General features: G+C 46.9%; 1 protein-coding gene across 1 annotated transcript in view; it reads right to left on the reverse strand.

Annotated features, from left to right (window-relative positions):
* Positions 1-7,819: 7,819 nt before the first annotated feature.
* Positions 7,820-15,364, reverse strand: part of TRPC7 (transient receptor potential cation channel subfamily C member 7) — a 158,265-nt gene continuing 150,720 nt past the window's right edge. Inside the window, exons 11-12 of the mRNA XM_004467395.3 lie at positions 10,919-10,994; positions 7,820-8,686 (exon numbers count right to left, since the gene is read on the reverse strand). Of these exons, the coding sequence (XP_004467452.1) occupies positions 8,517-8,686; positions 10,919-10,994 (246 nt within the window). The 3' untranslated portion in view covers positions 7,820-8,516. The remainder of the gene's footprint in view (positions 8,687-10,918; positions 10,995-15,364) is intronic.

Here is a 15,364-nt window from a genome sequence, read left to right on the forward strand (position 1 = left end):
AGAAGCCGGACGTCAATGGAACTGGAAGAGAAGGGAGAAGCCAGAAGAGGCTGCCATATGCATTACCATGTGACAGAACTGCCAAGCCCAAGGATCACTGGCAGCCAGCCCCAGGATACCACAGTCTTCTGGGAGAGAGCATTGCCCTGATGACATCTTGATTTTGGACTTCTCCTAGCCTCAAAACTGTGAGCCAATAAATTGCCAATGTTTAAGGCTATCCCTTGCATGGTATTTGATTTAGCAACCAGAAAACTAAAACACCCCCCAATTCCAATGTTGAATTGTATGTCACTCGAGTTGTATATAACTCAAATTGTCCACTTCACCATCCTGTACCTACAAAATAAGCCTACCTTTCCTATTTATAGCAGGAACCTCACTGGCTAGAAACTGGGCACCCTCAAACTATCGACTGGCTATTCCTGGGAGTCTTCAAAGGGTCTGCCCATGAACAAGGGTGCCAAGCGTGAGCATCATGCTGGCTGCCTTGCCCCTCTTCTCTGCTTTGTGTCCCCCTTGGCCTCCCCACTGCTTGCTGCTTCCAAAGCTGTTAAGAGGTACCTCACGGGGACTGTGGACTTGCTGGCATCCATGCCCCGGGTGCCAAACCTGGATACTCCCAAAGTTGGAGTCTGGGCAGAGGCAGGGAAATGCTCTTCTTCCCAGTCCTGAGACACATCCATCACCTGGGCTCCAGAGCAGCCCTGCCTTTGCCCACAATCTTAGAGGTTCTCTCTGGAACGGTTTACACAGCTCCTGGCCCTCACCCATTGTCCAGAGTCAGGAAAATCACCATGTCTCAAGAAAAATGGTCCTGGCAGTTTCTGGCCCTCCCTGGCTTCTGTAATCATAGAAACTCAAAGCCAGCCCCAGGGGAAAGGTGGGGCAAGGAAGTCATGAGTCAGAGAGATGTGGCAGAGACATATCTACTGGTGTCCCAGACTCACATTCTGTTTAGCAGCCCTACTGGACAAAGGGCTTCTCTTTCCCAGTGTCTCCAGGGAGAAGTGTGATTGGCCCTGCTCAGGTCTGGGGTGGGTTTCTGGGAAGGCTACTCTGATTGGCTGGTTTGGGGTTGCGGACCTAGCCTACACCCAAGGGTGGGGTGAGATCTGTTAGCAGCCAGTGCACAGCCTCTGAACCCCACACCCTGCCCTGCTCCTCTTCTCTCCCCTGCCATCTCTGCCTTCTCCATGGATATACAGTCAAAAGAGGAAGTCGGGGGTGGAAGTGGTAGAGTTAGTTAGAAGTGTTGTCTCCCCCATGAGGGTTTGGACACCTAAAAGTGTCCTCTTAAATCTTTATTTGGGATTTTAAGTCACCTTCTTTTGCCTCTTTCCCCAAGGCCCTGCCTTCCCTGCTGAGGGGTACCGAGTCAGCCGCCCCATGTCAGCTGCCACAGGACACCCAGGCTCTTTTGTCGGCTGGCACAGCTGACGCTGCATCCATGTCAAGACACAGCAGGCTCTATTTGACCCAATTATTTCTGACTCAGACACTCTGGGGATGTTAACTAAGCCCTTTTAAAAATTTCTGTAATGAGAGTAAACTTTGCCCCTGCCCCAGCTCTAGGGAGGCGCCTTCCTTCTCCTTAGTGCCGCTGGGGTCCAGGGGAGGGGCTGGCTCTTTTGACGTCCTCCCTGGAGGCTGACTGCAGGCAGCTGGTGTGGGCACTGGGCTCACTGTACAGAAGGCCAGGCGCGGGGAGGAGGCTGATGACATCCCGTCAGCACCAGGGGCCACTCTTCTCCCACAGGGAGGTGCCCATGGCGCCAGCCCTCTCTCAGGCTCCCACCACCCTGCTGTCCTGACGCGGCTCCATTTCCCTCTTACGCAGTGTGAGGGAAGCTTTTCTGGGGTAGGGGTGAGCCCTATGCTCCTCAAACACCATTTCTCCATCCCCCTTGATCATCCATTGGTCTTCTCGCTCTCTTTAAAGAACCAGACCTTTGGAAACCAAAACTTATACTTTTTTCCTGCTTTCTGTGCCATCCATTTCTTCCTAAAGCAAAGGACATAGAATATCCTAGTACTTTGCTGGATTGGGGAGGTGAAGGGAGAATCACCAGGCAAAAAACTGGTATTTCTACAATATGATCCAGCCCTCCCCACCCCAGTCCTGGGTCTCCCCGAGGACCTGGACATGGACCTGGACGTGCACCTGGACGTGCACCTGGATGAGAACCTGGACGAGGACCTGGACGTGGACCTGAACATGCACCTGGACGAGAACCTGGACGTGGACCTGGACGTTGAGTTGGATGTGGAGCTGGACGTGGACCTGTACGAGGACCTGGACGTGGACCTGTACGAGGACCTGTACGAGGACCTGGATGTAGAGCTGGACGTGGAGCTGGATGAGGACCTGGACAAGGACCTGGACGAGGACCTGGATGTGGACCTGGACAAGGACCTGGGTGTAGAGCTGGACGTGGAGCTGGATGAGGACCTGGACGAGGACCTGGACGAGGACCTGGACGTGGACCTGGACGAGGACCTGGATGTAGAGCTGGACATGGAGCTGGATGAGGACCTGGACGAGGACCTGGACGTGGACCTGGATGAGGACCTGGATGTGGGAGCCTCAGGTTCTTGCTCTGCCAGGGTGCCTAGGGCAGGGAGTGGTTTCACTGCATGGTTAGCCAGCATGATTGATATATATCTATGTCTCTCCTAGATTTCTTTCCCTCTAGCACTTTCAGTCTTTGAGGGGTGAAGGGAAGAGATGGGATAAACATAGAATGGGGGCGTGCCTCCCGCCTCAGCAGATCAAAACTCCTAATTCTTGCCAGCCTCCGGAGGCCCTCAAACTCTGCACTTTAAAGCAAGCATTAATGAGCACTTTGAGAACGGTGGGGCCGATGAGGCCATTTATTTTTAACCTGACAGTGAGTGCTCCTGAGCAGGGCACGGTGCCTTTGCCTCCCAGGGCAGGCAGGCGTTGAAGGTGCCCCTCCGGGCCTGCGGCGCCTGCGGGAGCCTCTGTGGAGTCTGACCCGCACTGGGGAATTGGCTCCAGCCTGGACTGTGCTGGCCACTTTTTGGTCTGGAGGACCTTGCGAGGAGGAGGGAGGTAATCTGTGATGGGCAGAGGAGGGAGGCTGTGCTCTCTCGGGTGTGTGAACACAAGTCCTTGAGGAACCCCTCTGGGGATTAATTGGGGGTTTTTGCCTGTTAAGTGTCACTAGGATTTGTCAAGTCCTATTACCAGCAGCCATTGAAAGGTGACGAGTCACTGGAGCATTCACTGCATAAGCACTGGCTACCCTGGGCCTGGACAGGGGCCACCACTCCCAAGTCCCACAGCTGCCGCCTGCTGGGTTTCCCTTGGGGTTCGGCCTGGGCATACCTGAGTTTGCTTATTGAGTAAAAGGCAGCTGGGCCTCTCTCCACATTGTGAGGAGAAGGCAAAGGGGGCTGCTGCTTTCACCTGAGGTGGTCTGAGGTGCAGCCAGGGATGGCTTGTATTTTTCAAGATTTTTCATAGCCTGGTGGTTTCAAATGGAGGAACTAAGCTCTTACCCCAGGCTCCAGGCCAAAGAGCTCTGCCAGTCCTCAGTTCCAGCTCTTTGACCATCCTCCACTCAAGAGGGGCCCCTCTGCCTTCCTCCCCACACCCATCTATCTGGCAGTGATGAATCCATTATTCCTAGACTACCTTCACTGCTCAGACACAGTATCGAAAGCCTAATGGATGGTGCTAGTTTACTTTTCCAGTTTTTAATTACTTAGAGGAGCTTCTTTTCCTTTATCTCCTTAAGGAGCACATTTGAGACTTAGGCTTGATAGGGAAAGGGTACCCCAAGTTCAGAAATGGGGTTGCCAGTTGCCTCTGGTCCAGGGTATACAGGGAAGTTGAATAATGCATCTCAGACTATTTATTAGCATCTGATGAAGATAGATGAGGGATCCAAAAGGAAATCTTCCAGAGTGTTGGTAATCTCTCCCCTACAAAGGGATCAACCTCCCCGTTTGGAGTCCAGGCTTAAAAAGGAGCCCCACTGGGTGCATATCTGTCTTATACCCAGTATTTGGCATGGGATTCCATCAGTATCTGCTGAGGATTCAAGTTCACTCCTAATCTTCCAAAATGAAGTCAGGCTTTTGGAGGCCATGGATGCTTGTGAGTATTTGAGAAAAGCTATAGGTATTCTGTCCAGAACAAATGCACCAGCACAAAGTCAAGCACAATCTGATGGACACTTTCAGGATTTGTATTTTCTTTGAAACCCATTCATGGACCCTCACATGGACCCCAGGTTAGAAATTCCTGAACCAGAGTTTCTATGCCCATACAGGGAGTTCTTATTTTAAATTCTCCTTTACTTTCCAAGGTGTGAGTTATGATTTTTATGAGCAAGTTGAGTGACCCTGTTGTTAGTCTTCTGGCAGCTCAACTCTGTAAAGTACTGTGATGGTTAGGCTATTGTGTCAACTCGGCCAGGTAATTGTGCCAGTTGTTTGGTCAAGCAAGCACTGGGCTAACTGTAATACAAGGGCATTTATGGACTTTAGTCACCATTGACTTTACTGCAGTGGTAAATTATCAATAGCTGGTTATAATTACATCAATCAGGGAGATTGCCATCAGCAATGAGGTGCGTTTGTACACTGATTCATGGGCTGTTGCCAATGGTTTGGCTGGATGGTCAGGGACTTGGAGGGAATGTGATTGGAAAATCGGTGACAAAGAGGTCTGGGGAAGAGGTATGTGAATTGACCTTTCTGAGTGGGCAAAAAACATGAAAATTTTTGTGTCCCACATGAATGCTCACTGGAGGTTAACTTCAGCAGAGGAAGATTTTAATAATCAAGTGGATAAGATGACCCTCTCTGTGGTTGATACTCAGCCTCTTTCCCCAGCCACTCCTGTCGTTGCCCAGTGGGCTAATGTACAAAGTGGCCATGGAGGTAGGAATGGAAGTTATACATGGGCTTAGCAACACGGACTTCCCCTTACCAAGGTTGACTTAGCTATATTCACTGCTGAGTGCCCAATCTGCCAGCAGCAGAGACCCACACTTGGCCCCTGATATGGCATCATTCCTTGAGGTGATCAGCCTACTACCTGGTGGCAAGTTGACTACGTTGGACCACTTCTACCATGGAAGGGGCAGTGATTTGTTTCAACTGGAATAGACACAAACTCTGGATATGGGTTTGCATTTTCTGCATGCAGTGCTTCTTCCAAAACTACTATCTGTGGACTTACCAAATGTCTTATCTACCACCATGGCAGTCCACACAGCATTGCTTCTGATCAAGGAACCAATTTCACAGCAAATGATGTGTGGGAATGGGCACAAGCCCATGGAATTCACTGGTCTTACCATGTTCCCCATCACCCTGAAGCAGCTGGACTGATAGAACTGTGGAATGGCCTTTTGAAGACTCAATTATGGCACCAAACTAAGTGGCAATACCTTGCAGGGCTGGGGCAATGTTCTCCAGGAGGCTGTGTATGCTTAAATCAGCATCCACTCTATGGTGCTGTTTTTCCCATAACCAGGATCCATGGGTTCAGGAATCAAGGGGTGGAAATGGGAGTGGCATCACCCACTATTACCCCTAGTGATCCACTAGGAAAATTTTTGCTTCCTGTCCCTGCAACTTCAAACTCTGCTGGTCTACAGGTTTTAGTCCCAAAAGGAGGAGTGCTGTCAATAGGGAACACAGCAATGATTCCATAGAACTGGAAGTTAAAACTGCCTCCTGGTCACTTTGGGCTCCTCTTACCTCTGAATCAACAGTCAAAGAAAGAAATTACTATACTGACTGGGGTGATTGATCCTGACTATCAAGGGGAACTAGGACTGCATCTACATAATGGGGGTAAAGAAGGATTTGCCTGGAATACAGGAGATCCTCTAGGGCATCTCCTAGTACTGCCATGTCCTATGATTAAAGTCAATGGAAAATTGCAACAACCCAATCCAAGCAGGACTACCAAATTTTGGGTCACCCCACCAGGCAAAGAACCACAGCCAGCTGAAGTGCTTGCTGAGAGTAATGGAAACATGGAATGGGTAGTGGAAGAAAGTGGTGATAAATATGACCTTCGACAGCGTGACCAGTTATAGAAACGAGGACTATAATGGTCATAAATCTTTCTTCCTTGTTTCATTATGATGATAGTATATGCACACAAAATGAATTTGTCTTCTTCCCCAAACTTTCCCCTTATCATATAACAAGTTGTATCCATTTCATGTCATAATATTTGAGGATGTCGAGTTTGAGAGTGAATATTACCCAAGAACTTGCACCCTATTCTGTATGGAATTAATGTGTTTCTGGTTGTACGCAAGAGAGTTGAACGTTGTTAGGCAGAAATATATATATAAGCATGTCTGTTATTGTTTTTACTTAGAGACTAAGTATGGTTTAAGGTAATGCGTATGGTTGCCGTGCTGACAAGGGGTGGATTGTGATGTCAACTTGGCCAGTTAATTGTGCCCAGTTGTTTGCAAGTACTGGGCTAACTGTAATACAAGGGCATTTATGACCTTTAGTCACCATTGACTTTACTGCAGTGGTAAGTCATAGATGGCTGGTTATAGCTACATCATTCAGGGAGATTGCCATCAGCAATGAGTGACTCTTAACCCAATCAGTTGAATCCCTTAAAAGGGGAAGTGATTCCAGCATTGAGAGAGAATTTCCCAGCTTGTCTTCGGACAGCCAACATCTCCCACAACTCGTCAAGAATCTTTATTGGACTTTCATCAGAGCTTCTGGTTGCACCCTGCCTGCAGAACCTGGACTTGTGCATCCCCATGGCTGCATGAGTGACTCTGATAAATCTCTTACTATTGACAGATATCCCTTGTTGATTCTCTTTCCCTGAGAACGCTGACTAATACAAGCACCCAGGACATATACTTTGCGTTTTGTACCCATTGATCCCTCAGCCCACTGGGACCATCTTTCCAGCCACTATCACCTATCTTGACTGCAAGGGGTCCAGCAAAAGTTACTTTTTAAAAATAAAAATTGGGATGATTTGGCCAAACTAGGCCATTATTCCTTATGGCAACAATTGGCTGTGCCACTTGTTAGTGGGCACAGACTGCCTAGTTTGTCATAGCCCTTCCCCACCCTCTAAATGCCGAGAGCAATATTAGCTCTGATTATCACCCTATTGATCTGTTGATTTTTATTTTTTATAGCAGATCTAAATTTTAAAAAAAGTTTCCCTGAAGATATATCTCTTGAAACATGAACCCCTCTCCATTTGTATCTCCGTCTCTAAATCCATATCCATATCTGTGCCTGGCACACAGTAGTTGCTCAGTACATCGGGCTATTCCTATTTTAGTGTTTCCTTGGAACCATTTGGCTTTCCTGGCCCCCAGTGGCATCTTCGGTGATCTGCTCAGAAGGGCATTGTTTGGGACTGGGCGCCCTCTGGTGGCAGTTCTCCCACTCCTGGGCCCCGGTGGTCCATGACGTTGGCGGCTTCATTGCATCTGACACTACGTCCTCTTCCCACACCCACCCGAGTTCCAGGGAAAAGGTGAGAGGTGGCGCAGGAGAAAACATTCCACTTCCATCACCATTTCTTTTGTCTCCTTGACCTTGGTGAGACTGAGGTCACTAGGGGTGGGGATAGGAGTGGGGGAGGGTTTGAGGGGTGGGGAGGCCGGAGCCAGGAACTTCCTGGGGGTCCTGATCGCATGGCTTTTAGGTGGTTGGCTGGCACCCCCAACCCCTGCCCTGTTCTCCTCCCAGGGCCGCCCTGGTCCTGCGACCCAAGAGCACCTCTAGACAGGGGGCAAGGATGGCCCCTGCAGCCATCCTTAGAGGCTCTCCAGGCTATGATGAGGTAATTTTATTTCTTTCTGTTTCAGGTAAAAATAGTAAATACAAGAGAATCTTAATAAAGGTAAAAATACATCATTTGGATTTTGTTGTTTTCTAAACAGTTCTGCCTACAGTACAATTTTTGATTTAGGATTATTAAACTTATTTTTATAAACAAATAGAACTATTTTGCTATTAGGCTATCTGTGTTCTCATCTGGCACTTAAGAATAGATCACAGGTCACCTCCCGGTTCTGTTTGGTGTATGTTTGTGTGTGTGTGTGTGGTGGGGAGGGAGAAAGAAGGGGGCTCATGAGATGAGGTGATTTGTCTTTCTAGGGCACAGAGAGAGCTGCTGTCCCATGTGCAATGGGAGGGCACGTGTGTGCATCAAGATGGCCTCTTCCTGCTCTGGCCACAGGGATACACTTCAACTGTGGTTGGACTGAAGATTTCACATGTGTCCAGGGGCACTTCCCGCCCTTCTTCTGTGGTAGCTTCTCCTACCAGACTTTGTAGATTCTCAACAATTCCAGATCCAGGCAGGCACTGTGCTGGAGATGTCAGCAATGCTGCTCGAGAGTGGGCCAGTGTATTGTCTTAGTGTCCTAGAGGAGTGGCCTGGGACACCTTCCCAGCAGGGCTGGTGGCCAGGGCATCCATCCTGGCCTTGGAATGCTGGTAGAAGTCACAGATGCCCATGTGGGCTGCTAAATGTCTTTGCCCTTGTTGACCTTCAGGTGGTCTTTGTTTAAGTTCTTTCCAAACTTCTCACTGAGCTGTTGGATCAGGTCTGCAAGCTCACTGGTAGCTTGAGATTTCTCTTCAAGAAGCTCATAGCGCAGGCTGGAGATATCTTGCTTGATTTCCTTCAGTTCACCTGCAAAGACAGATGAGTGCCTAGTGAGTATGAGCTGGTGGAAGGGGCTCATCCTACATGTATTTGGGGTGTGTGTTTTTCCAGTGAAACATCAGGGTGCTGGCTGGATCCACCAGAGGTGGAGGTAAGGGGATGGGAGCTCTATTTTGACCTAAGTCTCCATTCAGCTCCCACCACTGAAGGACACTTTCATCCATTTAAAACCCTTCTTGGGGAGCAAGTATAGCTCAGTGGTTTGAGCTCCTAATTCTCATGTACAAGGTCCAGGGTCAATCCCTGGTACCTCCTAAAAAAAAAAAAAAAAAAAGGAAAAGAAAATCCTTCTCCTTTTTCTGGAAACCTTTTCTATGGGTGGTTTGAGGTAGATGGGTAGGGATGGGGGTGGGAGGGTATAAAGATCAGTATCATGAATTGTGTTCTCAGCACATATTTCATATAATGATTGTTAGAAGGTTGATTTTGAAGCCATTAAAGGCAGATTTCAAGACCTCTGACCAACACCCTTAATAATTAGAATGCTTTTTTCATGTTTTGTTCTGTTGTCAATTTTACAGAGAGAAGAAACTTGAAGATATCTGAAGAGAATGGCTCAGCAGAGTTGGTATAGCCATGAAGCTGGCCACTCTCTCAAGGAGTGAGCAGGCTGTCAAAGCAGATTCCAAGTACACCAGCAAGCAACACTGCCTCAGTAATACAAGCCACCACAGTGCCTGCCTCCTCCTCCCATAATGAGGGGCCACCAAGTGGGGACTCTCACTTTTTATTTCTACCATGAACCATGTGGTTAGAACCATGTGATCAGTTTTGACAAATGCAGATATCCCCTGTTTCACCAGGTGCTTCACCAGGTCTAAGTTCATGGTGTGATTCTAGGCATGAAACCTGGACAGCTCCACATCCTAGAACCAACTACACTCACTTGACTCACAGTTGCACATTAATTGAAGCTTGTTTATGTTAGAGAGCCCAAAGTGAGGTTGGTAGATGAACCCCTCAATGATGCCAGCCTGGGGGTCAGTTTGGTCATGCTGATCTTCAGGTTGAATGTTGGGTACCCCAGGATGGAGCAAAGGGCCATTTTGCAGAAGGGCATTAAATGACCAGGCTTTTTGGGTTGTCCCTTGTGGGTCCAAGCAAGGAGAAGACATAGTGTCTTAATTCATGGATGAAGCTGTTTCTAGGATTTATGCTAGATAACTCATGAAGATTAGTTACCTGGCAGGAGATCGTCTGCATTTCACTTAAGAGTAATGGCTTAAAACAGATTGGAAAATATCTTGTACAATGAAAATAACGTAGTTCACAAATTTCACTGTGCATCATAAACAGCCAGTGCTGTTATCCAAATGCTGATTCTCAACCTCGCCCCAGAAATGCTGATTCCTTAGGACTGGAATGGGGTGTGTGGATCTGCCTATTTAATGGGTGATTCCAAGACGGGGTATACTTTGGGAAACACGGCTGGTCATCAGATTCTGAGAGCCTGGGACTGAGACAGGACAGGGCCAGCTGGAAAGCAGCTGGGCTAGAGGCAGCATCTGAAAATGCTGTCTGCCCAATCTAGGTGTGCTCATGGAATGAGGTTCCAGCAACAGGCTTCTGGGCCATCCTGAACTCAAGAGTCATGGGGCAGACTCAGCGCAGGCATTGCTGTGGCCGGCGGAAGGATGGCTCCCCAAGATGGCCATGTTCTGATCCCCGTCATGTCTGTGAATAGGTTAATCTTACCTGGCAAAGGGAATTAAGGTGGCGAGTAGAATGAAGGTTGCTAATAAGCTAGCCTTAAACAAAGGAGAGTGTTGTGAATTATACAGGTGGACCCTGTCCAATCTAATGAGTTCTTAATAGTAGAAGAAGGAGGCAGAAGAGTGGGTTGGAGAGATGTGATGACAGAATGGAAAGTGCAGTGGCAGGGTGAGCAGGCTTCCCTGCCCTGTTGCTGATGCTGAGATGTGGGGCTGGGTGCAAAGCCTGGAGGAAATGGATACTCAGTTCTACAACTGCAGGGAAATGAATTCTGCCAGTATCTGCATGAGTAAGGGAACTGATCCTCCCTTAGGGCCTTCAGAAAGAAGAGTAGCCCTGTCCATGCCGACAGCTTGCTTTTAGCCTCAAGAGACCCTGTGTTGGACTTTTGACCTACAGAACTGTAAGATAATAAATCTGAGTTGTTTTAAGCCACCACGTTTGTGCTACTTCACTAGGGCAGCAACAGGAAACAAATACACTTACCTTCATTGACTTCATCATTTTCTCTATCCACCTGGGCCTTCAGGACATATCTTTTTATGAGCCGTTTCATGATTTTCTGTAATGTGAACACAAGGCATCAAACAACCCCGGCCTAGCGTAGAGGCAGCCTCCTCCGTGCTACCGGGAGCCTGGCCAGCCACTGGGGCTCCTACATCTGGTGCCTCACTTTTGAGGGCTCCTTTAAGTACCACCCTTCCCCCCACACCCCAAGCTAAATATCCACCTGACCCAGGGTGAAGGAAGGGAACAATTTGATGGCATGAAGCTGAGCCAAGCAGAGAGAACCATCTTAGATCCATGGGTGCTCCTCAACCCTGATCCCCTTTGTGGCTTGGCCAGGTATATCCTCTTCCCTGGCTGGACCTCAGCTCTGAAACCCTTCCATTTTAAGAACTGTTGCATCCAGGAGGGAATATTGTTGATGTCTTAGCAGCCCAGCCCAAGTGGAACTGCCTCATTTTGAGAAGACAGTGAAGTGGGCAATTCATGACGGAAGATTTGCTTAGTACAGAAACCAGGACCAAGCTTGGAGGACATGTCTCCTGTCACTTGGAAAATTCCTACCAGAAGCAGAAACAGGTACAGCCGGGCCTCTAGAGGTTTTGCCATGTGGATGTTTCGCCACCACTGCCTATGAAATCCACACTCCTGACACTGCACTTTCAGTGAGGCAGAAGAAGGATTTGGCCTTCATAGCCCATTTGTTATGCAGATACTGTGTTCCTTAAGCAAACAAAGCATGAATAAATACTTAAGAAGCCCCAAGAATAGAGCCAAGTGTAAGAAAGACTGCAGGAGGTGAACTTTTGATTTTGCCAGCAGTCGTTCCAGGGTTCCTGTGAAATCACAGGATTTAAAAATATTCTGGGAGCTGAGCCTTCTGAATCTTGCAAGAGATGAACAGCATGGTAAAGAGGGAGGGATTACCCTGCTCCTGGTTATCCCTTCCTGTGACCTGCTCACCTATTCATACCTGAGGACAGAGGTTGGAGAAGCAGCAATTTCTAGATTGAGGAAGGCTGCAGGGACCTAGATTCTGCCCCTGGCTTTGCTGTGTGACATTGAGCAGGCTGCCAGCTTCTCTGACTAACTGGGCGAAGGAAAAGCTTCTTGTAAATGAAAGGGAAATGAACTGTGGGGATGCAAAAAGCTGGAGGATTGAACTCATTATTATCACCAACTGGATGGTTCTCTCCATGGTCCAAGGGTGAAAACCTTACCAAGGAGGCAAATCTTGGCCCTTGCTTCTGTGACTTCACTTAAACCTATCAAAGGCTTTCTCCTGTGAGCCACTGACTCAGCTCGTTTAGGCCAGGGATGGCCCATCCTCAGCCCTGAGATCATGGGCCACTTGACTCTGTGGTTTGTGTCATGATTTAAGTTTTGGGCTGAACAGTTAATTAACAAGTTGAGCTCATGTTGCTACTTTTCAGAGAGGCCCAGGTCTTATCATATGAGTGGCTAAACTGCACTTCTCAATTTCTTATTGACCTTCTCAGTAAAACTAGTCACTTAAGATATAAGAATATATACCTTTCCATGAGACTAATAATGCTGTTTTCATTTTAAATTGGAAAAAAAACCACAAAATAATCTTTGTCTTGACCTTGTTCTCATGGCAAAAAAATCTAGTTACCAAAGTGTGTTGGTTTGGAATTGTACGTACCCCAGAAAATCGTGTTCTTAAAGCTGACCCATTTCTGAGGGTATGGGACTATTGTAAATAAAACCTTTTGAGGAGGCTACATCAGTTAAGGTGTGACCCACCTCATTCCGATGGGTCTTAATCCTCTTACTGGAGTCCTTTATCAGAGAATTAAATTCAGACAAAGAGAGAGTCAAAGAAGCAAGAAGCTGAAATCAACGAAACCAGGAAGAGAAGGGAGAGACCAGTAGAAGCCACCATGTGCCTTGGCAGAGAAGCCAAGGATCACCCATAGCCGGTCTTTGGGAAGAAAGCATTGCCTTGCTGAAGACCTGATTTGGACATTTTCCTAGACTCTAACTGTAAGTGAAGAAATTCACATTGCTTAAGTCAAACCATTTCATGGTATTACTTTCAGCAGCCTAGCAAACTAAAACACTAAGTATCCACCATTCAGAGTAGGAAATTCAGAAGGATTCTTATACTGCAAACTCTCAGGCTGACAGAAGTTAAGGGGATCTGGTTAACATTTGCCATCTTTTTGAGGCAAACTTTAAGAATTAAAGATTCCTCAGTTTCTGCATCTGTCAGTTAAAGGATCTTTATATTTATGATGTAAAATTATAAGCTGGAGACCAGAAGTGATATGTTCCCTTTGAGTCAAATCCTTTTATATTATAGCTCTGACAGCAATCCCAATCCTCCTGCCTTAGCATAGACATTGTGTTGTAGTGCAATCCATTAAACTGATTATTTAAAAATATTCCATAGTGTATTCATTTAATATTAATGCAAAAATGTGCCCCTCAAACTCCATTTGTTCTGAAGAGGTGTGACCTTGCTCACAGACCTCAAATGTACAGAATTACCCTCTGGGAGGAAGGCAAAAAGGGGGACAAGTAAAGAAACAAATATATTGAGTACTTTCTATAGGCCAGGAGTTCTGCGAATTCTTTGATAAAACTGATTTTGTTGAATCCCAGAAACACAGTGAGGTGGGAGTTAACTCTTAATTTACAGATGAGACACTGAAGCTCAGGGAGCTTGATGACTTCTCCAAGGCAACACAGCCTGTAAGAGGCAGATTGGCTTTCACTGAAATCAAAACCAAAGCTTTATCCAAGCCTCAGAAAGAGAGTAAGTGCAAAATGGTTTAGGAAATGAGATGTAGGAAGTGGGCTCCTGTTGGTCAAAGGGGGCTTGGGCTGCTTCCAGGTACCAATATTCCTCTTAAAAAGCACCAAAGTCTAGGGCAGGAGGAACCCTTAGCGAGATTTTAGAGGATAGATGGCCTTCCCCATTGGAGAAGAGGGTCACTGACATGTTATTGGTATGAACGTTCATAGCCCACTCTTGAGCACTGGTGTCCTTGACTTGAGCTGCAAACCTGCTGCTCAAAGGGTAGGAAAGCAAACGTTTGATGTTAAATCTTTCACTATGCATGAGGGATATAGAGGCTCAATACTGAAGCAAAGGAAGATGAGCACTGAAGATACCCTTCCTCCCACCCTACTTCTCCCATGAGGGACAGGTATCTTAAGGGAGAACAGTCTAACTGCCTGTCAGTTGCTTAGAGACTCCATGGTCCTGATAGGGATCCAGTTTGCCCTCTGGTATGTGCATGCTAGACAACTTGAGATCCATAAGAGCAAGATGCCAATCTTGCCCCCAGAAAATATGAAATGGTTGGAAAATGCCCCAAGGTCCTACTTAACATGGATGCCACAGATATAGGTTTCTAGAAAAGATAGCTATGAAAAGCCTCTCCTCCTTCACTATGTGGGCGGAAAGTTGCTTCCTATGTGATGGTTTTGAGATATCTCATTGCTCTCTTCCCTAGAGTCTCTTCACTTCACGAAGATAATACAATTTTCCCAAGTTCATATGTCTCTGACAGTGACAGCTTTCCCCACCCTGCCTCCCATGTATTTAGCAAGTGCTGGAGAGGAGTACATTTAGAGAGATTATATAGGTGAAAGAACGAATACTGGAGTGTATGAGAATGAGATGAACAATGAGTAAGAATGGTCATTAACACTGAGACCTAAATCCAGGGAGGAAGCCACACAACTTCCCTAGCCCGGACTCCAAGGAGCCCAGATGGCTTCTGGCTGCTGCTGGTGAAGGGGAAAAGAGAAAGTGTTTCCCAAGTCTTTCAATGGAAGAGACAACTTTCTGTTTTACAGGCAAGGCAGCTAAGAGCACAGGCGAAAAAGAGAACACATACTATATGTTGAAGATGGCTGAAGAGGAAAGCAATGTTGCCCCCTATAGAAACAGAAATTGAGGAACATTTGGCAGAGAGTGGACAAAATGGCTCATTTACCATTTGTTAAATCATTTGTTAATCTGGGGTTTATCAGACACCAAAATAGAAGAAATAAGCATTGGTAAGTTGCCTATCTGACTTGTTTTATATCTATAGTAAAGGCCATCTAGAAGGTGAAAAAGAGAATGCCCCACTGCATTTGAGGGAAGGGATTGTATCATGAAGATTAGGACTTTTTCAAATGATGGATTGTGCCTGGATTCTATGTTTATTTGGGATGTGACTTGTTTGCTTTGACTATGAATATAGTGAGTAAATATAGGGCATTGGTACACACCCCACTAACACACTGGATCTTGGAACAGGTCATACATAGTTTTCATAGGAGGCATGCTTCGGCCATCTCAGTCATATCATGGTTTTGTTCTATTGTTTAATGGTCATGTCCACAAAGCCCAGATTGGGGGGAAAAAGGCAAATGCATGGAACTAATTTGTGCAAAAAACAATGC

Source organism: Dasypus novemcinctus, chromosome 2, assembly GCF_030445035.2.
Source record: "Dasypus novemcinctus isolate mDasNov1 chromosome 2, mDasNov1.1.hap2, whole genome shotgun sequence".
In the NCBI taxonomy this organism is placed as follows: Eukaryota; Metazoa; Chordata; class Mammalia; order Cingulata; family Dasypodidae; genus Dasypus; species Dasypus novemcinctus.